This window comes from Macrotis lagotis, chromosome 4, assembly GCF_037893015.1.
Source record: "Macrotis lagotis isolate mMagLag1 chromosome 4, bilby.v1.9.chrom.fasta, whole genome shotgun sequence".
Classification (NCBI taxonomy): Eukaryota; Metazoa; Chordata; class Mammalia; order Peramelemorphia; family Peramelidae; genus Macrotis; species Macrotis lagotis.
Window position 1 is genome coordinate 158,249,629 of NC_133661.1, and position 25,651 is coordinate 158,275,279.

The 25,651-nt window shown below is 36.5% G+C and overlaps 1 protein-coding gene and 1 pseudogene across 1 annotated transcript in view; one reads left to right on the forward strand and one right to left on the reverse strand.

Annotated features, from left to right (window-relative positions):
- Positions 1–6,924: 6,924 nt before the first annotated feature.
- On the reverse strand, positions 6,925–7,727 carry LOC141520073 (THO complex subunit 7 homolog pseudogene; annotated as a pseudogene).
- A 1,620-nt stretch (positions 7,728–9,347) lies between these two features.
- The window catches only part of SPESP1 (sperm equatorial segment protein 1), a 53,984-nt gene continuing 37,680 nt past the window's right edge, over positions 9,348–25,651 (forward strand). Inside the window, exon 1 of the mRNA XM_074236222.1 lies at positions 9,348–9,738. Coding sequence (XP_074092323.1) covers positions 9,348–9,738 — 391 coding nt within the window. The remainder of the gene's footprint in view (positions 9,739–25,651) is intronic.

The following is a 25,651-nucleotide window of genomic DNA, read 5'->3' on the forward strand; positions in this document are numbered from 1 at the left end:
GTAGTGCTATGATATTTGAATTGCTTCTTTCTGGCTGCTTGTAGTATTTTATTTTTGACTTGGGATCTGGAATTTGGACAAAATATTCCTGGCAGTATTTTTGCTGGGGAGGGGGCTCTTTCTGGAGGTGATCAATGGATTACCTCAATTTCTATTTTAACCTCTGCTTTTTGGATATCAGGGCAATTTCCCTAGAGAGAAATTCTTTAAAAATGAAGTCAAGGTTTTTTTCCTGGTCACAACTCTAATTTTTAAATTATTTCTCCTGGATCTGTTTTCCAGGTCAGTTGTTTTTCCAATGACATATTTCACATTTTGTACTAGTTTTTCATTTTTTGGTTTACTTTTATTGTGTTTTAATTTCTCACAAAGTCATCTGTTTTCCTTAGCTCCATTCTACATTTGAAGGAGCTGTTTTCTTCAGAGAGTTATCTTATCTCCTTTTCCATCTCGCCAATTCTGCTTTTTAAGGCATTCTTCTCTTCACAGACATTTTGGATTGCTTTTTCCATGTGATCTAAATTGGTTTTTAACATGTTGTTTTCTTCAGCTTTTTTTGTATCTCCTTCACCAAACTGTTGACTTGGTTTTCATGATTTTCTGCATTGCTCTCACTTCACTTCCCAATTTGTCCTCTACCTCCCTTATTTCATTTTCAAAATCTTTTCTGAGCTCTTCCATACCCTGACACCAATTCCTATTTTTCTTGGAGGCTTTGGAAACAGAAGATTTGATTTTATCATCTTCTGAGTGTATATTTTGATCCCCCATGGGATCAAAGTAATTTTCTATGGTCAGATTCTTTTTTTCCTGTTTGCTCATTTTCCCGACCTATAACCTGGTTTTTACATGCTTACCAAGTTTTTGAGTATTGTGGGGACACTACCCCCCCACCCCCAAAGACCTCAATTCCTTCAAGGTCTTATAAGATGACCACTTTCTTGCCTGTGCTCTGGTCTGTGAATGACCATGAGCACTCTCCTCTGCCCTGGAGCAGTGAGAAGGGTCTCTGCTCCATTATGGCAATAAGAGGCCCAGACTGTAGCCAGGGTCTGAATATGGACAAAACAACAGAGTCCTATCCCAGGAAGCAGAGAGACCTCAACAGTCTACTCCCTACCCAGATGCCCACAGGAACCCTGGTGCCCCTCAGGTTGTTCTTGGAAGGCTGGAGTTCATTCACTCTGGCAGACTCATATGTAAAAACATTTTTTTACCATAGCCTTGGAAAATGAGAGTATGATCATCAATTGGTTAGTGACTGAACAAGTTATGGTATATGAATATGATGCAAAAATACTGTGCTATCAAAATAATGATAAAGGGGACAGTTTCAGAGATCCTTGAAAGACCTGTATGAGTTTATGTAAAATGAAATAAGCAGAATTAGGAGAATAATTTATAATATATATGCAAATATTTTAATGGCTTCATTTTTCTTGTCTTCTCAGTGGATGAGGGAAAAAGGAGGAGTAGAAAATTCAAAGCTGAAAATAAAGCAAAACTGAATTTACAAAAAAAAGGATGGAAGAAAAGAGGAGTTTATAACCACATCAAACTGTTCTGTTAGGCTAGGTCTGAATGTCACAGATTAATGGATATTAGGTATGAGGAGACAGGATTCTCTCATCTTTTATTGATCCTAGGTAAATGTTATGAATATCTTTTGGAATTTCCAGTTTATATGTCAGAATTCCACAACATTCAAGGAGTATTGTACATAGCCAGATGTATGTTCTAAGGTAGTGGTGTCAAATTCAAATAGAAGGGGATTCCTGTGGTTCATATTGACTTAGAAGACCACAAATAAGCATTTTCTAGGTAGTAATATATTTTTATTTATTATACTAAATATTTCCCAGTTAGATTTTAAGCTCACCTGGGCTATACTCAGAAGTGACCATGAGTTTGACTCTTCTTGTCTAAGGGAGGCTTTTCTGTTCAAAGAATAGATAGCACAATGAGAAAACTGAGTGATGAAAATGTTGCTAGGACCTTAGCAAGACCATCCTCTCAACCTTTCTATTGTTCTCTATCTACTTAGAGCTGACTATAACATTTGGAGATGTTAGGAAGCTCTTCTTCTTATCACCTATTAGCATTTCCCCTTACCTGTGGATTGTTTATTCAGTAGCAAAAAAGAAATAAAACCAACCCCCCCTCCCCAAATTTACTTGGATTAAAACTGAGATCAGAGCAGGTTTAAATCTAATTTGTAGTTCCATGAGTTTCTATGCAAAATAAGTTGCAATGTAATTTAAGTAGGGTACAATTATTTTGTATTTTTCACTGATAACAGCATATAATAAATGGCAGCTATTAAAAACATCTTTTAAACTCATTATGTTTGTACAGGATCTTTTCTAAAAGCTTCCAGTTCTTTTATTCTCATTCATATTTTTGTTGTTGTTGGTCAGACATTTTTCAGTCTTGTACATCTCTTTTTGACCCCATTTGAGTGTTTCTTGATAAAGATACTGGAGTAGTTTGAGATTCCCTTCTCTAGCTCTTTTTATAGATGAGGAAGCTGAGGCAAACAGGGTTAAATGATTTGCCCACAGTCACACAACTAGTTAATGTCTGAGGCTGCATTTGAATTTAGGAAAATGTCTTTCTGACTCCAGGTCTGGTGCTATATTCATTGAGTCACTTAGCTGCCCATTCTCATTAAAATATACCATGCTATATTTTTTTCTTAAGGGAAGAAAGGATGCTTTTTCTATTTACATTCCTGCTTGTCTGGGCTGTGGGCTTGTCCAAAGGGCCTGAATAAGATAGAGGTAAAAAATTCTATTCCTTCTCATGAGTTGGAAAACCAACAGGCCTTACCATTTGCCCCGACTCTATATCTCTCTACTACTGCTATTTTAATTATTTAAATTAATAGTGATCTAAGGGCCTCTAGATCTTTCCATTTGTCTCATCACTGCATTGTTGATCCTTTTGGCCTTTCCATCTACTGCAGTTATTCACAATTAGAATGTGTCTCCCTTGAAAGCAGGAAATGTCTACTGACTTTTTCTATTTGTATCCCAACACTTAGCACATAGTTTGGCTCAAAAGAAGCATTTAATAGTTGCTTTTTCATTTATCTATAATACATTTGGATGCAAGCAATATTACAAATAAATAATTCTAAAAACAGCAGGTTAATACTGTAAGATGTTATATTAAAAATGATTGAGCAAAGTCTTTGCAATGGGTAATGGCAGTAAGGTTCAGATCCTTGTAAAGGATATATCATAAATAATTTTCATTTCAGTTATGAAGTGCAGTCAGGTTTTAGCAAGGCTTATATCTAGCTGAAAAAACCCCCCAGAGAATTACTCTAATGCTGATAAGGGGAGTGAATATCAAGAATAGAGTCATATCACTTCAAACCACTATGGGGGAGATTAAATGTGTCACATTTTCTTCCTCTCATGCATCTCCATTCATTCTGACTGCCTCTATCAGGGCTGGAACACAGGTGTAAAAAATCTCTGATTGACATTTACAGTATTGTACAATCCAAAAGAGAAAATACTTCAAGCAAAGAAATATAGAAGGTAGCATAAGCATGAATATCACTATACATTTTGTCAAGTTTAAAATTCTCATCCCTCCAGTGGCTGATCCCAATTTGAGTTTTAGGAGGGTATGTTTAAAATAGCATTGATAATAAGGAAAAAGGGGGCCTGCAGTTGAGAATAGGTGATTTGTTATTCCATATTTGCTATAGTTTAAATATATGGTGCGAATGCTATTGTCAAAAAGTAAATCATTCTAGGTTGCCAGGCTCAAAGACCAACTCTGAATAGCAGAAAACATTCTCCTATCAGGAGATGGGGGCAGCTAGTTGGCACAATGGATAGAATTCTGGACCTGAAGTCTGGAAGATGAGTCTTTCTAAGTTCAAATCTGGTTTCAGACATATATTAGCTGTGTGATTATGGGTAAATCACTTAACCCTGTTTGCCTCATTTTCAACTGTAAAATAAGCCTGGAGAAGGAAATGTCAAACCACTCTGGTATCTTTGCTAAAATAATCCCAAATGAGGTCAGAAAGAGTTGGATAGAACTGAAACCAATCTGGAGGTAGAGAGTAAGAGAATGAGTTGGAGTTAGGGTTCAGCTCATCTTATCTCTAGGATATGGAAGCCCCCCTTGGTTGCCTTGGTGTATAACAAAAGTATCCTTTTTACACATGATCAATATGGAAATATGTTTAACATAATTGTACATGGATAATCTATATCAGATTACTTGTAGTCTTGGGGAGGGGGAAGGGAAAGGAGAGAGGAAGAAAAATTTGTAACTCAACATTCTATAAAAATGAATATTCTATTCCTTGTTGAATTTTGTTGGTAATGATCAGTGACTGAAAATTTGTATGAGTTTATCCTATATCCTCCTAATTTACAGAATCTAGGATTTATTTCAATTAATTTTAATATAATTTCTGAGTTTCTTTCTGTAAGTAAACCTAAATATCATCTGCCAAAATATTGATAATTTTGTTTCCTCTTTTTCTTATGCCTTTGTCTTTAATTTTTCTCTTATTTTATTCCAATAGTAAGCATTTCTAGAACTATATCCAAAAGCATTGTTGGTAAAGGACATCTTTACCTTGCCTCTGATTTTATTGGAAAGTGTTTCTTCATTATCCAGGCTAAGTTATAGATTAAAATTTCATTAAGACATAATACCGACTCTTGGTTTTAGATAATATTTATCATATCAATAAAAGGTTCACTTATTCCTATGCTAATTAAATCTTTTTGAAACAGAAATTGATCAAAAGCTTTTTTTGAATCTATTATTCATATCCTCACATTTTTTAAGTTTTCATTTTTCCTATAATTTATTACGTTTATAGTTTTCCTAACATTGAACCAACTCTTCATAACTGGTATAAATAAAATCTGTTCATGGTATATAATCTTTTTAATATGTTGCTTTGGCTTCTTTGCTAATATTTTATTCAGTATCTTTGTATTTATATTTATTAGAGATACCTATCAATGGTTTTATCTCTGCTTTGGTTCTACCTGGTTTAGGTATTAAGGTCATATTTGTATCATAAAAGGAATTTGACAAGAGCTCTTATTTTTCTTTTTGTTTTTGCGTACTTTTTGTATTATTGGAAATAACTTTTCTTTGAAAGTCAGAGAATTCACTTGTACTTCCATTGGTCTTGATGAATTTATTTGTGGCTTGAGTAATTTCATTTCCTAGGATTTTAATATTTAAATTCTCCATTGTTCATTCTGCCAATCTGGATATATTTTTGTAAATATTCATTTCATATTGTTCTTTGGATTATCAAACTTTTTTTTAGTCCTTTCTTTTAACAAAATAGAATGAATGAATCTACATTGGAATGTGTGTATCTGTGTCTTTGTTTTTTTGTGTTTTAGTTCAGCAAACTGAAGCTAACCCTGGACAGTCAGGGAACTGTGGAACTTGCCAGGGGGGGAAAAACCACAGCAGCGGTCAAGCAAGCAATATTTATTAATCCCCTAGGTATAGAAAATACAAGAATAAAGAATTAAGCAGTCTTTATTTGCAATGAACTTGCATTCTAATGGGGAAACCAAGTATAGGAAAAAATATAGCATAAATATAACGTTAAATATATATATATATATTTAAATAATTAAAAATACTAAAATATTAAAAATAAAAAATAATTAAAATTTATATATATATATATTGTATGTATATAAGGTTAATAATATATACATATGCCAGTTGGACAACAGAGCTCCTCCCTCCCTCCTTCCTTTCTTCCTTCCTTCTTCCTTCCTTCCATATACATATATAGAGAATTATACAGAAAGTAGTTAAATCCATGGCAATTTGAGAGAAGGGAGTACATTATCAATTGGGAGCTTGGTAAAGATTTCAGGTAAAAGATAGTGCATAAAGCTGCATTTTAAAGGACCAACAGGACCCTAAGTGGCCAATGTAAGGAGGAAGTGCATTCTTGGAATGAGGAAATATCATTTCAAAAGAATAGAACTGGAAGACAGACTATCCTGTGTGAAGGATAGAGAGCTGATAAGTTGATCTAAATCTGGAGCTAACATGGGAGTAGATAGTTTGGGGTCAGTTATGAAAAGCTTTAAAAGTTTTATTTTATCATTAGAGGCAATAAGAAGCAACTGGAATTGGTTGTAGTAGGAAATCCACAAGGGCAAATTCTTGCATAAGGCAACTTACCTTGGCAGCAGTGCCTAGAATGTACTGGAGAAGTGAAAAACTTGAGTCAGGGCCACTAATTTGACAACATTATAGGGGAGAGGTGATGAGGGTATAAACTAAGATGGTATCTGAGTGAATGGAAAGAAGGGTTCAAATGTGAGTGCTACTATAAAGGAAGAAATGGCAAGATTTGGCAACTGACTGGACTTATGGGGTAAAGGAGAGTGGGCAGTTGAGGATAGTGCCAAGATTATGAACCTGAGACACTGTTAGAAGGTTGGAAAAAACAAAACATCTCTTACATTTTTACCATATGTCCATCTTTGATTTTACAGATGTAAAACAGTAATAGAGAGGTTAAGTGATTTTGCTCAAGATTGTACAGGTAGTTAGTGTGGGAGGCAAAATTTGAACTGAGTCTTCTGATTCCAGAATTAGTGCTCTTTCTATTGTATCATATTGCACTTCAAAAATTGTAATATATATATATATATATATATGTATATATATATGTATATATACATGATAAGGTGATATAATTAATATATGAGTGGAATATTCTCTCTTAAGAGTTAAAATTCTGGGGCGGCTAGGTGGCATAGTGTGGATAGAACACCGGCCCTGGAGTCAGGAGTACCTGAGTTCAAATCTGGCCTCAGACACTTAATAATTACCTAGCTGTGTGGCCTTGGGCAAGCCACTTAACCCCATTGCCTTGCAAAAAAAAATCATTTTTTTTTTCATAAAACCAAACTTCATTAAAATAGTTTCTTTGGCTAGTTGGGCATGTCAAAAAAATAAAAATTGATCATCCATAGTCTGTTAGTTTCACCAAAGTAACAACAACTGAACATGTGGAAGGAAACTAAGATGATGCTATTCAGGTCTCTTCATGGTAGTCGCATTGGCCTAGGGTTTTGTCTCTGTTCCCCTGCCTGCTTCCTGAGCCTCTTCCACTTCTGAGAGTTTTTCATCATTTTCTAATGTTTGCTGAAGTTCATGAATAGTGCTCAGAAGAACATGGAACTGCTTTCGCCTTAACTCCAGCTTATCTTCAACATTTTCTTTTATATGAGAAAGATGCTATAATTCTTTCCCCAAAGCATTGAGCTCCTTTAATGTTTCATGTCTGTCTGGATGGTGCTGTATGACTTTTGCCAAAGCATTGTATTCCTGGCAATTTTTCTGGATTCGTTTTGCTTGAAGGATCTGCTTTTTGCACTCAGCAATTTTTTCATGTGCTCCAGTTATGCTGTTTTCGATGTCTTTGTAAATTTTTTCATAATTTTCCTCTCTGAGATTCATATCATATACAAGCAGGGTTTTTCCCATTGAAAATTCACATTGAGACAATGTACTCAGCATACGCTGGTATTGGCTATAGCCTTCTTCCTGAGATCCAGCATTGCACCATTTAATGAAACTCTTCACTAACAAGTTGATTCTCCGATCATCACCAGCACCATCACCATAGATTAAGAGACGCTTTCTAATAACTTCATCATCCGTCACGGCCCCCATGCTGGCCTCGGCGGTGGTGCGGCCCGCGCTCCCAAAAAAAATCATTTAAAAAATGATAAACTATTACTCTTGGACTATTCTTAGAAGAAAGAGGTAGAGAGACCTTGCATTCCAAGCCAGGCACCCTCCCGATTCTGTTGGGGGTTGGGGGGGGATAGTGGGTTATTTCCAGAAAGACCTTGCATTTTTGGTTTGTCACTTATTTGATGATAAAACTATCTTAACTGGGAGAACAAGAGACTGTTCCCATGAGAAAAACTTTGCATTCATAAGACTCCCCTTATTTGATGATAAGTAGACTGTTCCTAGACCTTGTTGTTACTTCAATAAGATAGTTATAATTGTGAAGGTTATTCTCACCATCTGGATGGTGAGGTAATATTTTATGAAAACCTTTCATTCTTTTCTTTGTTGCTGGGGGTAGATTGTCACAAGTAGAATGTAACCAATGAGTTGACAGAAAGGGATGATAGGAAGGAGGAGGGGATTGCCTTAGGTCATATAATCTTGCTTGACTGTCAGTTTGGGGCAGCTCCTTGATCTTCACTACCTTTGCGAGACTTGGAGTATGCCCTTTTCTTGAGAAACGCCAAAATAAACTTTTCTCTTTTGCTCAGAGTACTTTCTATATTTTTTAAGTGGATTTTTATCCCACACATATCCATAACTATGAAAGAATACATAATTAATAAATATAATAAAACAATTATATATAATAACATCCATATATTATATAGAATCATGCTCATATATATATATATATATATATATATATATATACTTTTATAAATATATACATTCATATGTGTGTGTACTTTAGGCAGCTAGGGGGCATGTATGGTAAGCCATTTGGCCAGAATTGGAATATGAATCTCCCTTAATAACAGTGGTCCAGCCTGTCCAGAAAAGGTTCATTTTAGGAGATTATGGTTATATAATCAAGGTCAGACATTGAGACCTTATTTGAGCAAGGAAGTAATTGCACAACTTGTTTATAATTAATGATATAAATGCTATAAATCTTAGACTTGGCATGATGCTGGATTTGTTCTCTGTCCCTATAAGTGTCCTGGCTAGGGGGCTGAACAATGGATAAGTTGAGGTGGTCAGAGATTGCATTGCTTGCAGACATGGAGAGTATTGGACAAAGGGGAGAAGCAGACCCCAAACTTGGGAAACTGAGAAGCAGACCTGGGCTATGCAGATAGATTTATGTGTGGACTTGACCCTTCAGCCTTCAGAGCCAAGGCTGTACAATAAAGGTATATATTTCTCCAAGCCTCCTCAGCATTCCTTTGGTTTCTCTGAATAAAGAACCTAGAAAGCAAAGAGGATGGGATTTGTTTGCAACCTCCTACTCCCCTCAAAGAGACTATTTTGACAGGATTGCTCTGACTTACATTTTGATTTGCTTGACAGGCACAGTGGATAGAGTGCTGGGCCTGGGGTCAGGAAGGCCTGATTTCAAATCTAGTGTCGGACACTGAGCAGTGCGACCCTGGGTAAGTCACTTACCCCTTTGCCACAGTTTCTTCATCTATGAGTTGGAGAAAGTAATGGCAAACTGCTACAGTATCTTTGCTGAGAAAAAACCCGACGATAACAAAATGTGCTGTAAATATGGACACACACATATAAGCATGAATGGGTTAGGCCCGATTCCTGTCCTGCATAACTTAATTCACATGGAGGGGGCAAGCAAGGGGAGGGGGCGCTTGCTGATCTCCCACCTACAGAGGGTGCAAGCGCAACTAACAAAATGCTGGGGTGACGTCAAGTCCTCCGCTACGCCTGCGCAGTGGGGCCTGCAGCGGGGGCGGGGCGCAGGCCTCCACGTGGGCTTCGGTGGTTGCTGGGATCCCGTTTGTCCCGCCCGCCCGCCTTGGCCCTCAGGCGCGGGGGCTCGGACTGGCCTGCCCATGGGATTGCCCTCCGCGCGGCGCTGCGCTCGCAGGGCGATGCCCCCGACTCCCGCCGGCCTTGTGGTGGCCGCGCTGCTGCTCTGGCCTCTGCCCGCCCTGGCACACCCGCGTGAGTGACCGGCTAGAGGAGTGCGCACCCTAGAGCCACCCGCAGCCCGGCCCGGCCCCCCGCCCCTGCCCGCCGCGCCCCTGCCCGGCCCCGCCCCTGGCAGCCGCGCCCCTGCCCCCGCCTCTAGGCCGCCTCCACCTGCTTCTCCTGCTTCCCTCCTCAGGCTTCTCCTTTGTCCACTCTAACCCCCTGGGACCTGTTACCTCCTCCACTTCCTGCTTCTTTGCACATTTCTAAATCCTCCCATTTTGGGGAAATCTCTTTTTTTTTCCTAGGCTTTGGTACCTTTCTCCCCCAGGGAGCCTAAGATCTGTCTGTCTGTCTGTCTGTCTATCTATCTATCTATCTATCTATCTATCTATCTATCGATATCTATATCTATCTATCTATCTATCTATCTATCTATCTATCTAGCACCTTTCTCTCCCAGGGAGCCTAGAATATATACATATTATATAAATATATATATATACATATATATATATATATATATATATATATATATATGGCACCTTTCTCTCCCAGGGTGCCTAAGATCTATATCTATCTCTATCTCTATCTCTATCATCTATCTATATCTATCATCTCTATCTCTATCTATCTCTATCTCTATCATCTCTATCTCTGTATCACACCTTTCTCTCCCAGGGAGCCTGGGATATATATGTGTGTATGTATATGTGTATATATATATATCTATACACATATACTATATATATATATATATACATATACATACACAATTATAGTTTATATGGTTTTATATGGCTTTTGCTCACCTAAACCCAATACAGTTCACATGCTTCTTCAGTGCACCAAATTAATCTTGCAAAACTTAATCCACATGGAGAGAAGGGAGTAGGTGTTTGCAGATTTCTTGTCCAGGCTGGTCAACATCTAAGTTCAGCCCTTTACAAATACCCAGCCACTTAGTACTTGAGTAGCTGCTTAGGTACTTGCTTCCTGGAAGGAACTAAAATGAATAAATAAAACCTCTGAAATGATCATATAATCAACACCCCCCAATGGACTTGACCATCCAAACTCATTTCAAGGAAGGAACAGAAACTAGGTGCTTTGGGTAATTTCTGGTTTGTTTTAGCCAGTCTTTTAAGAAATTCATCCAGGGGTGGCTAGGTGGCGCAGTGAATAGAGCACTGGCCTTGGAGTTAGGAGTACCTGGGTTCAAATCCAGCCTCATTGATTATTTAGCTGTGTGGCCTTGGGCAAGCCACTTAAACCCATTGCCTTGAAAAATCTAAAAAAAAAAATTAATCTGAATTCTACCATTAATATGTTTAGGGAAATGTGGACAATTTAATTTTGTTCAGTTGAAATTTCAAGGAGATGAAATCTTCAACTTCATAGAGAGATTTAACAAGTATCCAGTGTACTGTCTGATGTTTCTATTTTATACTTTTAGGTTACAGTTTTAAAATTGATTTGAAATGTATGAATAAATGTAGGCTTAGCCATTTTAAATGTTTGTTGTCCAAGTTAACATTGAACTATGTAAAAAAAATGGCTTAATGGCTTTTAAAAGTTCTAACAGCTGTAACTTATTTGTAACCCTCTGTGACTTATGCTACCTTATCAACTCGTCCATTTTTTGCACATTTCCCCATTTTGGGGGAAATCTCATTTTTTCCTATTCTCATCTCTTCCAAAGTCTCCACCTTTTCCGGAATGAACATAGTGACTTTTAATTATTACCACATAAAAAAGTAATGAATATATAAGGAAAAAAGTCATGCTTGTCTTCAGCTTTGTTATAAATTTTTACAATATAACCAGTTTAAATGCTATGGACTAATAGTATATCAACAAAACATATGCATGGATTAAGTCTTATACTTACACACACACACACACATATATATATATATATATATATAAATATGTATTTCAATTCATTTAAAGTGTCACTAATAAAAAATTCATCACTTTTATTCCCTTTTATAAATTTTCATGAAGCATTTTAATACCATGATGATAGTTCAGTTTTAGATGACTATGCTATATTATTAACCACTAACATGAATGAATTATTAACCTAAACTAATATGAATTCTTAGGTTTCCTAAGAATTGATAATTCAATGGGTTGGATACTTCCTCTGCTATCACAAGTCATAATCTTTCCATGCCTTGCCACTGTGTTGTTCTGATCCATGAATTCCAATAAATGTTCACAGGAGATCTTACTGAGCCCACTGTAGACTTTTTTCTGATTTTCTTAGTATTTAGGGTGGACTGATATATTATTCAGGCTGTCTTACCTGTTGCTTGTCATTCCTATTACATATAACTGGTTCAGTTTTTATTCTAGTCCTCACCAGGTTTGTGCTGGTAAATGCTTAACAACTAGCTCTCTTAAAAATCTTCATAAGTGGGGTGGCTAGGTGGTACAGTGGATGAGCACTGGCCCTGGAGTCAGGAGACCTGAGTTCAAATCCGTCTCAGACACTTAGTAATTACCTAGCTGTGTGGCCTCAGGCAAGCTACTTAACCCCATTGCCTTGCAAAAACCTAAAAAAAAATTTTCACAGGATACACTTTAGTTTAATCTGCATTATTGACATTTTCTCCAACACTTTTGTAAGTCTAGGCTATCAACAAAATAATAAATCAAGTCTTGATTTGTAGTGTTTGAAATTTTCTAAGATATAAATGTTCAGACTGAAAATGTAACAGTCATCTCTTGAGAGCCAGCAGAACAGGCTCTAACATCCTTGGTCCTGACACTCCTTGTGTTTGTCTTAATTAAATTATCACACACTATTCCATTGGTATTTGAGATTATTTGTAATAAAGTGAGTATGAGTGTGTGTGTGTGTGTGTGTGTGTGTGTATGTGTGTGAGAGAGAGAGAGAGAGAGAGAGACAGAGACAGAGACAGAGACAGAGACAGAGACAGAGAGACAGACATCTAGATAACAGAGTGACAAAGACTGATATTTTAATATAATAGCAGATGTAGGCAAAGTGATTAGGTGATTCTTGAAGTATTATATGAAGGACTCCACCCAATTTGCTGCTCTGCTTTCTGTAGAAAGCAAGTTGTCTCTTTAATTAACCAATTAATAGCCAATGAGGAATACCCTAACTTGTCTAGGTTCAATATAGTACTAGGTGTTCAGTGTAGAATATATTTCCAAAGAAGTAAAATAGGGAAATCTCATCTCTGCACTGGAGCCTTCTTTCCCACTGTTATAATCTTCATTTAGTATTCACAATCGATATTTATCATTATCATATATGCAATTCATACTGTGACTAAATCATTTTGTTGTACAAAAAAGAGGAATAAAGAAAAGGAATGTTGAGGCAGCTGGGTGGCGCAGTGGACAGAGCACTGTGTGCTCTTGGGCAAGTCACTGAACCCCACTGCCTTGTAAAAAAAAACAAAAAAAAGAAATGGAACATTTAGCTCAACATCTTCTTAACCTTCTTGTTTTCTCCAGGTGGTGAAAGGAATACAGAAAAAAAAGATTGCATATTGATGATCTCTTCTTTTGAGCGGGTCCCTACATTAACTGAGATAAGCAATGTTGTGACAGGAGAGTCTGCTCTTGTTCCGACTCACCAGTTGGTGCTGTTCTCAAAAGATGTTACTCTTGGTAACCCAGAATATATTTCTGGTGCAGATCTGACTCCTCTTGGCTAAAGTGACTCCTATAATCCCAGGAGATACCTTACCTGAATCTTAGCCTTAACCAGTCCTGGACATAGCAACTTGAGGCTTTGTCAACACAGCAACCACAGGGAAACAGTCAGACTGAGCACTGCTGCATAAACCTGTTTGACAGGGATAGATAATTTGTCTCTCAATCCTTCTCCTTCCTCCCCCCCATCCATATTTATTGAATCTCATGGTAGATGTCTCTACAAGGACAGAGGACAAGGGAACTCCCTCGTGGGAAAATGTATATTTGTATATAATTTTTTCCCATCCCCATTGTCTTATTCTTCTATTTTTCTTTAGTCAAAACTAACAGGAAGGAGTGGGGTTACCAGGAACATTATTAGGATTGTCATCTGTCTAGCATTTTTACTGAGAGAATATTGGTGCTGAAGAGATAGGCAATTAGGTGATAATTAGTTTGGAATTGTTGAAAGTACTGTTTAGTTTGCCTAATGAAGTTGAGCTTACTCTGATCTTTGAATCTGTGGCCAGTTTATTATCTATCTATAAAAGCTTATCCTGGATGACAGATAGCTAGTTAGATAGACAGACAGACACATAGATAGATATTAGATGTATTAGTATTTCTAATTATATTTATAGCTACACAGTTGTATATATAAAATTATAATTCATATATATGCATATATCTTATTTCATATATGTAACCATTATATATATATATCTATATCTGTCTTGATAGATTAATTTGATAGTTCAATTGTCATAATCTGAGCAAATATACTTTTTCAGTTTATTTTTTTAAAAACATGGATTGTTAACTTATCACTTTTGTTAAAATGTAATCTATGTATTCCTTTCACTAAAGAAAGTTTTGTAGTATTCAAAGGTCTAATATGGCTCATGAAGAGGAAATTTGGAGAATTTCATTATCGATAGGCCAAGTTTTATTTTGTTTATACCTTACATAGGACATCTTCCATAATGCTGGTAAATGTCATTGATAATTTTTATTTATGTCCTAACTTGTTTGAATAGACCACTAGATGGCACAGTAGATAGACCTTAGAATTAGAAAGACATCTTCTGGAGTTCAAATTTAGCCTCAGACACTTAATAGCTCTGTTACTACCACTACCAGGCAAGTCACTTACCACTATTTGCCTATACTCCAGTATCTTTACTAAGAAAATTCCAAAGGTCTCATAAAGAATTGGACCTGAATGAAATGATTAAGCCTAATGCTTAGTAATGCTGTGTGTGTATGTATATACTCATATTTGTATATATACATGTATTTATATATCATGACATATTGCATAATTTTGGCATATGAAAGACTTTAGGGAATTTTACTTTGCTGAGTCCAATGCTTTCTTAAAATTAATGAATATGAAGCACAGTAGGATCTTATATTCTCATACCTCATCCAGTTTTTAAACAGTAAAGATAGTCTACAATAGATCACCTGTGAAAATCTCCTTAATGCTGCTTTATGCTTGTATTAATGATATTGTCATTGATCATTCTTATGAAAAAATTTTGATGATTAGAAAATAGATATTCAGATCAATAATTGTTTGTATCTTGATCTTTTTTCATTTCAATATAAGGTACCACCCATAAGCTTTTTTGTTCTCTTGGAATCTACACCTTCTTCAGCTAATTTGAAAATCAGTCCCTGAAGGCTTTAAAAATTGTACTGTCAGGGGTGGCTAGCTGGCGTAGTGGACAAAGCACCGGCCCTGGAGTCAGGAGTACCTGGGTTCAAATCTGGTCTCAGACACTTAATAATTACCTAGCTGTGTGGCCTTGGCAAGCTACTTAACCCCATTTGCCTTACAAAAACAAAACAAAAAAACCCCTAAAAATTATACTGTCAAAAGCATAGGTTTTTCCTCCTGTATTTACCTGGTCGGTTTTTGACTGCTCCACTCAAATGTTTCTTTTTATGTGCCAATAACTTTTTTAAAGTACATTGAGGACAGAAGTAGTAGAATCTAGGTATGAATTCATTATTGCAGATGAGAAAAGGTCAGTATTAAAATGTTAGATCTGTTCCATTTTATGTCTTTTTTTGTTGTCCTTCTAGTTTTATCTGATATACACTTAGAATAATACAGTCTCCTTAGATCTCATGTTAATCCCTTTGAAGGTGTATATATATACATATATATATATATTTACTATTTTAAAACATTTCATTAGGAAATTATACTCTTATCTCCTTCCTATCAGTTTACAAATAAATTTAGATTCTAAATGGATTTTTTCCTTGACTGACTTCTGTGATTCTTCACTGAGTAAAGAGATCAAATTTTATTGACATTTTGACAAGTTTTTATTGACTCATTCAACAAACATTCATCAAACAAATATTCACATAATTTTTTAAAAAATCTAAGGGTGATTGAAAATTAAAGAATAAGTGAAAAATAAAGAATAAATATAAGTACTAATAGTTATATAAAGAATAAATGAAAATAAAGAATAAGTTAAGAGTTGTGTTTTTATGGATGAGGTTTTAAAAATCAAAGTACAAAATTATTTAGTTACATGTAGTGCTTTACTTCAACAAATATTTATTCAGTGCCTTCTGAAGGGGGTCATGTGATAAGATGGAGGACTAAACATTCTCTAATCCCTTCGATCTTTCAGACCTCTCCAAAACAGAAATCATGTACAGGGAGGGACACATATCTGAACTGGGAATAGAGTTCAACACTGCAATCTCTCCCCCTCCTCCCAGAACCTCAGAGACCCTAACTACAAAATAAGTCAGCTTCTGTGTGATACTATTGATGGTAGACCAGAGTATTGAGGAATAAAGGAAATGGGATATGACATTGTGTCCTGAAAGTAAACATGAAACACGAACATGAAAGTGAAGCAGAAACAAAAATCTTAATACCATAGTGTAGGAAATAATACAAGGAAATAAGACAATTGCTTGTAACTTCTGAACATAAAGAATGCTTTTGTTTGTCCTTCATTTTTGAAGACCTGTTATACCATGTCTTGGCTTGTACTTGAATTGGATTTAAATGAATCAGAATTGTCTCATCATCTCTTTCTGAGTCACTGAAGTCCAGTGACAAGATAAGAGTCAAGATGACTGGCAATGAATGACTGAGGAATGAAGTGGATGACCTTGACATGTTCTATATTTGACCAACCTTAATGCTTTCCACAGTGCCTGTTTCACTTGCCTTGATGGTCATTAGAACAGTTTGTTCCCATTCACCCATTTCACTGAGAGAAATTTTCACATCACTCATCAACAGGTTTGAGGCCTGTTAGTTACCCCCAACCTAGTTTAGTGCATCTACCAAGACAGTTATACCAAAATGTGACCACTACCCCTACTTCACTTGTTGGAGCCACAGGTGAGAGTTGGGTAAAGGTGAACACCAAAAAAGGATGAACTGCTCTGAAAAGGCCTCAATAAGTCCTCACAGCAGAGGTGCTTGTACTTTCTGAAGGTCTATATACCCCATAGAGAAGGGAATATTAATTGAAGGAATTCATAGATCACTTTCAGAATTCAAAACAAAAAAACACAAACTCAAGGCTACAAACTCCAAGACACATAGAAGCTAAATTAACAATTCAATTCAGAAACAAGAAGTTATTGCAAGCAGTCAATAACAAGGCCCTCAAATACAAAGTAAAGGATAATTTGAATAATAAAACTATTCTGTATCCTCTAGAAAATCTAGAAAGAAAGGAATAATGTAATCCCCAAAGCAATGGAACTCACATACAATCCAGGGTGATCTAACCTGCAAATCTGAGCTGAATATTCAATAATAAATAGGATTTTGAAATAATCTTAGAAAGAAAACCAGACCTGAAAGAATCATTTGTTTTTAAATGCCCCAGACAACAGAAATTCAGGAAGGGAAAATGAATATAGCAGCAAAAGCAAAAGAGTAGCAGCAGAGGTACCAGTAAGAGACATTTTTTTTTCTAAATTTACACATAAAGATAGGAGTGAAGGCAGAAGTCATGTGGAAGTAACAATGAAAAGGTAGACCTAGACCATTATGGACAGAATCTAGGGACACAATGCCTAGAGAGAAACAATGCTTTTTTTGTAATTATATTACAACATGGGAGGTGAACAAGAGAGGAAGAGGGAAGCAAGGGAACAGAGGTTGATGTGCATGGGGTTAGTAATAAGAAGAAAATGACCATGATACTTTCAAGATGAGGAGATTTGGGTGAAGAAGTAGGGAGAAAGATTGAAAAGGGGAAAGAACAGGAGAGTTTCTAGTGAAGACTCCTATGGATGTAGAGAAATGCTCTGTGAAAGAAGATGGACACTGTGCTACATGTGTTTGGGTGATTTAATGCTTGAAAAGACCACTTGTAATTCCTCAAGAGAGATGGAGGAAATTGGGTATTCTGGGGACAACTTGGCATCTGGGAGAGAAAGTAGGAGAGCATGGACCCATTTGAAGCAAATGATGAAAAGCATGTAACTAGGGTGAAGATATAGATAGATCAGTGTTGGGCTGCATAGTTAGAGATGCGGTGCCAGAATGTGGACCACTCTACTGTGAGACAATATCTTCTTTGTCACCTGCAGGAATTGATTTTGTTCTGAGAGTGAGGTATAATGGAAAAGAAGAATCCTTGGGGGCAAGTTCTGCAAGACAGTGGCAGAAACTTCCAAGGGTAGACAAGTCCCAATGGATACCTTGAAAGTTATGGTCAAAGAAGGAATACATAGGAGTGGAAAGGAGAGGGGAAGGGAGAGAGAGAGAGAGAATAATTACAATGGCCAGGAAACAGAGAATAAAGAATTAGAGTTTTATAACAGAAGTAACAGAGAAAGTAAGAGAAGATGGATAATAAAGAGAATAAAGATACCTGTTCCGGAAAGAGGTGAAAAAATTAAATAAAATATTATATCTATAATGTATATATTAGAGCACAGTGCTATTTCAAACAAATATTAAAAGGCATAAATAGTTACAATATCTTTTATAGAAAATAATATAAAAATAATAATTGACTCATGATCATGAACAAAAAATACAGATTGAAAGGGAGATTTAACAAGAAATTTTAAGTAATGAGTGAGTTAACATATAAATATATAGAGAAATATATATAGAAAGCATTATGAAATGTAAAATGGATCATTTTGATTATATAAAATTAAAGTTTTTGCTCAAAATCACTGCAACCAAAATTAGAAGGAAAGCAGAAAACTGGGGCATAGGAGGGGAATTTCAGCAAATACCTCATTTCTAAAATATATAGAGAACAGAGTCAAATTTATAATAATACAAGTTATTCTTCAATTGATAAATGATCAAAAGATATGAATAGTCAATTTTTCAGATGAAGAAATCAAAGCTCTCTTTAGTCATAAAAATGCTCTAAATCACTATGAATTAGAGAAATGCAAATTAAAACCAGGCTTATCAGATTGGCCAATATGACAAAAAAAGGAAAATGCTAAATTTTGGAGGGGATGTGGGAAAACTGGGATTCTAATGCACTATTGGTGCAGTTCTAAACTGATCCAAATATTATGAAGAACAATTTGAAACTATATCTAAAGAGTATAACTATGAAACTCTGCATACTTTTTGATTCAGCAATATTAGTACCAGGTCCGTATGCCCAAGAGATTTTTTAAAAAGGGGAAGTTGGGGTGTGAAAGATAAGGAAGAGACTTATTTGTACAAAAATTGAGCAGCAATTGGAAACTGAGGGGATGTCCATCAGTTGGGGAATGACTGAACAAGTTGTGGTATGTGATTGTAATGGAATATTATTGTACTACTGTAAGAAATGACAAGCAGGATGATTTTAGAAAAACCTGGAGATGTACATGAATTGATACAAAATTGAATTGAACCTGTGGAACATTGTAAACATTAACAATAATATTGTAATATAGAACGAATGAATGAAAGAACTGTGAATGACTCATGATCCAGTGATCAAAAACAGTCCCAAAAGACTCATGATGAAAAAATATCCAGAAAAATAACGAAATAACTTATGTCTGAATATGGACTGAAGCATACTCTTCCTCCCTCCCTCCTTCCCTCCATCCCTCCCTCCCTCCCTTCCTTCCTTCCTTCCTTCCTTCCTTCCTTCCTTCCTTCCTTCCTTCCTTCCTTCCTTTCTTCCTTCCTTCCTTCCTTCCTTCCATCATCTTGCATAAAATAACTAAAATGGAAATGTTTTCCATGATTGCAAATATATAACTTGTATCAGGTTGCTTATTATCTCATGGAGGCAGAAGGGAAAAAGAGAACAGTAGAACTTGAAGATCAACATTTAAAAAAAAGAATGTTAAAAATTGTTTTTTACATGTAATGGGGGAATAAAATACTATTTTAAAAAAGAAGAAATCATAGAAACTAATTTAAAACTAATGTAGATGGGGTGGCTAGGTGGCGCAGTGGATAGAGCACTGGCCCTGGAGTCAGGAGTACCTGAGTTCAAATCCGGCCTCAGGCACTTAATAATTACCTAGTCGTGTGGCCTTGGGCCAAACTCAAATAAATAAATAAAAATAAATAAAATAATGTAGAACTAAACCATAGAAACAAAAATTATGTGAAAGAAAAGGATGATGAAATAACATATCAAAATTTCTTGTATGCACCTAAAGCAATCTTCATAGTAAAAATCATATTTCTAAAAATATGCATTAACAAAATAAATGAACTGACTAGGTATCTAAAAATTAATAAAACAAAGGGATCTAAAATAAGCACAAAAGAGAAGATAGTAAAAATTAAAGAAGAAATAGACAAATTAAAATCCAAAACCTATAGAAATAACTAAAACTAAAAGTTGGTTCTTTGAAAAGATCATTAAAATCAACAAAACCTTACCTAATCTGATTTTTAAAAGGTAGAAAATCAATTCAACAAAAGAACAAATGAAGGTGAAATTACTACACAACTAGAAGAAAAGAAATGGATAATCAGAACAAGCTATGCACAATTATATGCTAACAAACCTGATAACAAAGAAATAGAGGAATATTATCAAAAACATAAAATAATCCAATAGCTATTTTAAATAACCCTGTATCTGAAAAGGAAATAGAATTAAGTATAAAGGAAAAAAAATGCTTGATTCTTATGGATCCATAGAAGATTTCTATCAATTTTTAAAAGAATAATTCTTACCAATACTTCCCAAAGCTTCCTCAAAAATTGAGAAAGCACCTCATCAGAATCCTTTTATAAGACAAATATAGTGTTAACACCTAAATCAGGGAAAGAAAACTATAAACTAATATCATTCATGAACACTGACTCAAAAATTTTTGAACAAAATTCTATCAAAGAGATATAGAAATTTACTCAAGAAATCATTACCAAGCATGATTAGAAGATAGTTCAATGTTAAGAAAAAACTATGAAGGTAGCTAGGTGGTGCAGTGATAGAGCACTAGCACAGGAGTCAGGAGGGCCTGAATTCAAATCCAGTCTCAGATTTTTGATGCTTATTTGCTGATGATATGATGATTACCTTTGAATTTCTAAGGATTTATCAAAGATATTAATAAAATCTGAAAAGTTGCAGACTGTTTAAAAACAACCAAAACCAACAACCAAAATTCAATAGCATATCTATATAATAAAAATAAAATCAAGAAGCAAATATAGAAAGGAAAATACCATTCCATATAACTATAAAATATATAAAATACCATCAATCAACTTACCAAAACACAAAAAGAATAGTAGAGATTCAATTATATATTACTCCTTAAAGAAAATACCTGAAAAGCTCATGGCTATGATGTGCCAATATAATAAAAATACTGCCAACATTAATTTATTGCTATAAGAAAATATTTTATAGAATTTGATAAAATAATTTTAAAAATCACAAAAAATCCAGAGATCTGGAATAACAAGAAAATGAAGAAGTAGGGATAAAAAGAAAATATTTTCATGACTCAAACTATTTATTTATGTTTTACTGCAAACATTTATTACAATAGTTAATGAGATTCATCTCACCAAGTGAATGTTATTTCCAACATTTCAGAGTGGAACCCACTAATGATTTCTCACTTTGTTCAGTTCTTATTCATTCTTTTGTTTACTTCCTTCCCTTCCCCCAATAATTCATAGCATATATCAGCGAAGCCCTTTGGCTCTCTTTCTACTCTCCTTTACTTTTGCTTTAAATGCCTCACATTCTTTTCTAAAGGAATTATATATTTCCTGGATGATATTTCTTTTTCTTTTTTTGGTTTTTGCAAGGTAGTGGGGTTAAGTGACTTGCCCAAGGTCACACAACTAGGTAATTATTAAGTGTCTGAGGTCAAATTTGAACTCGGGTCCTCCTGACTCCAGGGTTGGTGTTCTATCTACTGTGCCACCTAGCTGCCCCTCTGAATGATATTTCTTAAGTCACTTCTTGCTTGCAAATAGCTATTGGTGATATCCTATAACTTGTTTATGTCCATTAAAATTGTCTTTAAATGTTTATCTTATTGTTATTGCTATTTTAGCTCACATTTATCTTTATAATATAACTTTCCTCTCTAACCAATGAATCATTTTTAATAACAAATATTTTAAAAGAAAATAAGATTTCAGTAAAACAAATGTATTGACAATTTCCAATTCAAGTAATATTCTACCTCTATGGTCCTCCCCTACCCCAACTTTTCTTTTTAAAAAAAATCATCAATCAATCAATTAATTAATTAATTTTCACAATACTACAATAGTCTTGTTGTAAAAGTAAACATAATCCCTCCTCTCCCACAAAGATAAAGAAAACTCAAGAGAAATAAGGTGAGAGAAAAAGAAAAAAATTACTTCAGTCTGTGTTCAGTTACCATCAGCTCTATGTCTGGGAGGAATCACATTCTTTATCATAAGTCCATCAAAGAAGATGCTTCAATTTTTTTCTCACAATTGAACTCTATTTCTCTGCATTCTATTCCTTCTCACTCCCACTTAATCTATTCTCTCTTTCCTTTCACTATATCCTTCCTCAAAAGTGTGTTGTGGGGTAGCCAAGTGGCTCAGTGGACAAAGCATGGGCCCTGGAACCAGGAGGACCCAAACCCAAATCCAGCCTCAGATGCCCAACAATCACCCAGCCCTGTGACCCCGGGCAAGTCATCCAAACCCATCACCCTGCAAAAAAAAAAAAAAAGAATGTCTGACTACCCTCTCCCACAATTTTTCCTCTCTTGTATCACCTAAATCCTGACTCCCCCCTCCCCACTTCCCCTGTTCCCCTTTCTCCCATCCCTTTCCTTTCCTTTTTCCTCTAGGGTAAGATATATTTCCATATCCTATTGAGTGTGTGTGTGTGTGTGTGTGTGTTGTTTTCGCTCTGAGCCATTTTCAATAAGAATGAAGGCTCATGTATTCCTCCTTACCTTCCCCTCTTCCACTCCATTGCAAAAGCTTTTTCTGGCCTCCTTCATGGAAAGTAACTTAGCCCACTCTACCTCTTCTTACCCTTTCTCCCAGGACATTCCTTTTTTTTTCACCAATTGACTTCATCTTTGTAATATATTATGCCTTCATATTCAATTCCCTTCTGTGCCTTGTTTATATATACTCCTTCTAACTGCTCTAATAAATGAGAAAATTCATATGAGTTATCAGTATCATTTTCCCATGCAGGAATATAAACAGTTCAACATCATTAAATTCCTCTCTTCCTTGTCCACCATCTCTATGCTTCACCTGAGTCCTGTACTTGGAGGTCAAACTTTTTGTTCAGCTCTGGTTGTTTAAATAGGAAAGTTTGAAATTTCCCTGTTTCAGTGAATTTCCATTTTTTTCCTCTGAAAGAGGATGTTCAGTTTTTCTGGACAGTCAATTCTCAGTTGCAATCCAAGCTCTATTGCCTTCAAGAATATCATATTCTAAGCCCTACAAACATTTAATGTAGATGCTGCCAAATCCTGTGCAATCCTGACTGTAGCTCCATGATATTAGAATTGTTTCTTTCTGGCTGCTTGTAATATTTTCTCTTTGACTTGGAAGTTCTGGAATTTGATTATAATATTCCTGAGGGTTTTTTTTGATGGGGAAATCTCTTTCAATTATTGATCATTGGATTCCCTCAATTTCTGTTTTACCCCCTGCTTCTAGGATGTCAGGGCAATTTTCTCTTCTCCTTGACATTTTGGATTGTTTTTTCCATTTGACCTAAACTGGTTTTTAACATGTATTTTCTTCAGTATTTTTTGTATCTCCCTGGTCAAGCTGCTGACTTGGTTTTCATGATTTTCCTGTATTGCTCTCATTTCTCTTCCCAATTTTTATTCTGCCTCCCTTACTTGATTTTCAAAATCTTTTTGACCTCTTCAATAGCCTGAGACCAATTCCTATTTTTCTTGGAGGCTTTGGATACAGAAGTCTTGACTTTATCATCTTCTGAGTGTATGTTTTGATCCTCTATGGGACCAAAAGTAATTATCTATGGTCAGATTCTTTTTCTTCTGTTGTTTATTCATTTCTCCAGCCTATGACCTGTTTTAACACTCTTCCCAAACTTTTGAGTGTTTTTGGGACACCTCAATTCCTTCAAGGTCTTATGAAAGGCTCTGACTGCTCTCCTGGCCTGTGCTCTGGTCTGTGGATGACCATAAGCACTTCCCTCTGCTCTGGAATGAGGAGGGCCCTGTTCTTCTATGACAGTAGGGGACCTCAGACTGTGACCTGAATCTGAGTATGGATAAAGCAACAGAGTTATGCCCTAGACATAGCAAAGAGACCTCAACAGTCTCCCCCAACCCCCTTTCCATTCATGGGCTGAGAATTCTAGAAGCAACTGCCAGTTGGCTCCCTGCTGGGTGGCTTGGCAGGTCTACTTCCCTTTCCTGGGCTTATTTAGCACTGAAGCCTGAGCTGCACTGGGCTCTATGCTCACTCTGATATGGCATAGTTTTCCTACTGACCTTCCAAGTTGTCCTTGGCAATCCCTGGGCTGAGAAGTCGAGAAACCACTCCTGCTGCCATGGACTCAGGCACCCCCAGGGACCCCCCATGGGTTGTTCCTGGAAGGATGGAACTCATTCATTCAAATGGAGTGGCTTGGACTGGAGGATGTGGCTGGCCCCTTCCAACCCTGGTGCAATAGACTCTTCCTGCAGATCTTCCAAGTTATCTTGGGTCTGGAAATTGTTTCACTTGATCTTTCTGCGATTTCTGACCCTCTAGAATTTGATTAGTCATAATTTTAAGGCATTTAGAGTGTTCTGGAGGAGAGCTTCTGGGAATTCCTGCCTCTACACCACTATCTTGGCTCCCCATGTCTCAAAATATATTATAAAGCAATCATCATCATCAAACCACTTGGCATTGGTTAAAATATAGAGAAATCAATGGAATGAACTAGATAATGGAAAATCAGAAATGATGCAACTCATTTGCTTACTGTTCGATAAGGTGAGCTCATAAAACTTATTGAAAAAACTCTTCTCTGGATAAAAAAAAACTATGGAAAAACTGGAAAGCATTCTGGCAGTAATCATTCTTAGAACAAAACCTCATACCATATTCTACAATGCATTCTAATTGGATACATGACTTTGGTGTTAAAGATTTTACTATGGATACCAATAGTCGGTGGCGGAGCCAAGATGGTGACAATAAGGGATCGAGTCTTAGGAGCTCTCTGATAAAAACTCATAAACTAAGGACTCTAACTAAACTTTTGAGAGACAGAACCCACAGAGGCACCCAGTGAGGCAGTTCTCCTACTCAAGGTAACCTGGAAAAGAGCAGAAAGGCTCTGCTCCCTGGGGCCAGAGGGGCGGCCTGGGGGGGGGGGGCACCAGAGTGAAAGAACTTCAGCCTCCCAGAGGCAGCCCCAGGGCGCTGGGAGCCTCAGCTCACAGCAGCGGGGGAGTCGCCTGAGCTTCACCCCGGGGAGCACCAGCACAAAGTGGGGGAACAGCAGGGGACCTCTGCCAGAGGAAGCACGTGGAGTCCAGCCCTCAGGGCACACAGCCAGTAGCCTGGTCTTTTGGCAGCCCTGATCCAGGAAACAAAAGCAGGTGGAGCTGGTAAGCAGGAGCCCCCAGGGCATGAGCCCATTGAGCTGAGGGAGGGGAGTGAAGAGAGACTGCAGAGCTCTGTCCTCTGCCCCTGGAACAGGACTCTGGAGCTCTGACCACATTCAGATCCTGATCGCAGTCTAGGCCCCCCCATAGAACAGCAGGGCCCCCCCTACCTCAGCCTTGTGGCAGAGGGAGGTGCTTATGGTCACTCACAGACCAGGAGGGAGGACAGAGCCTCACA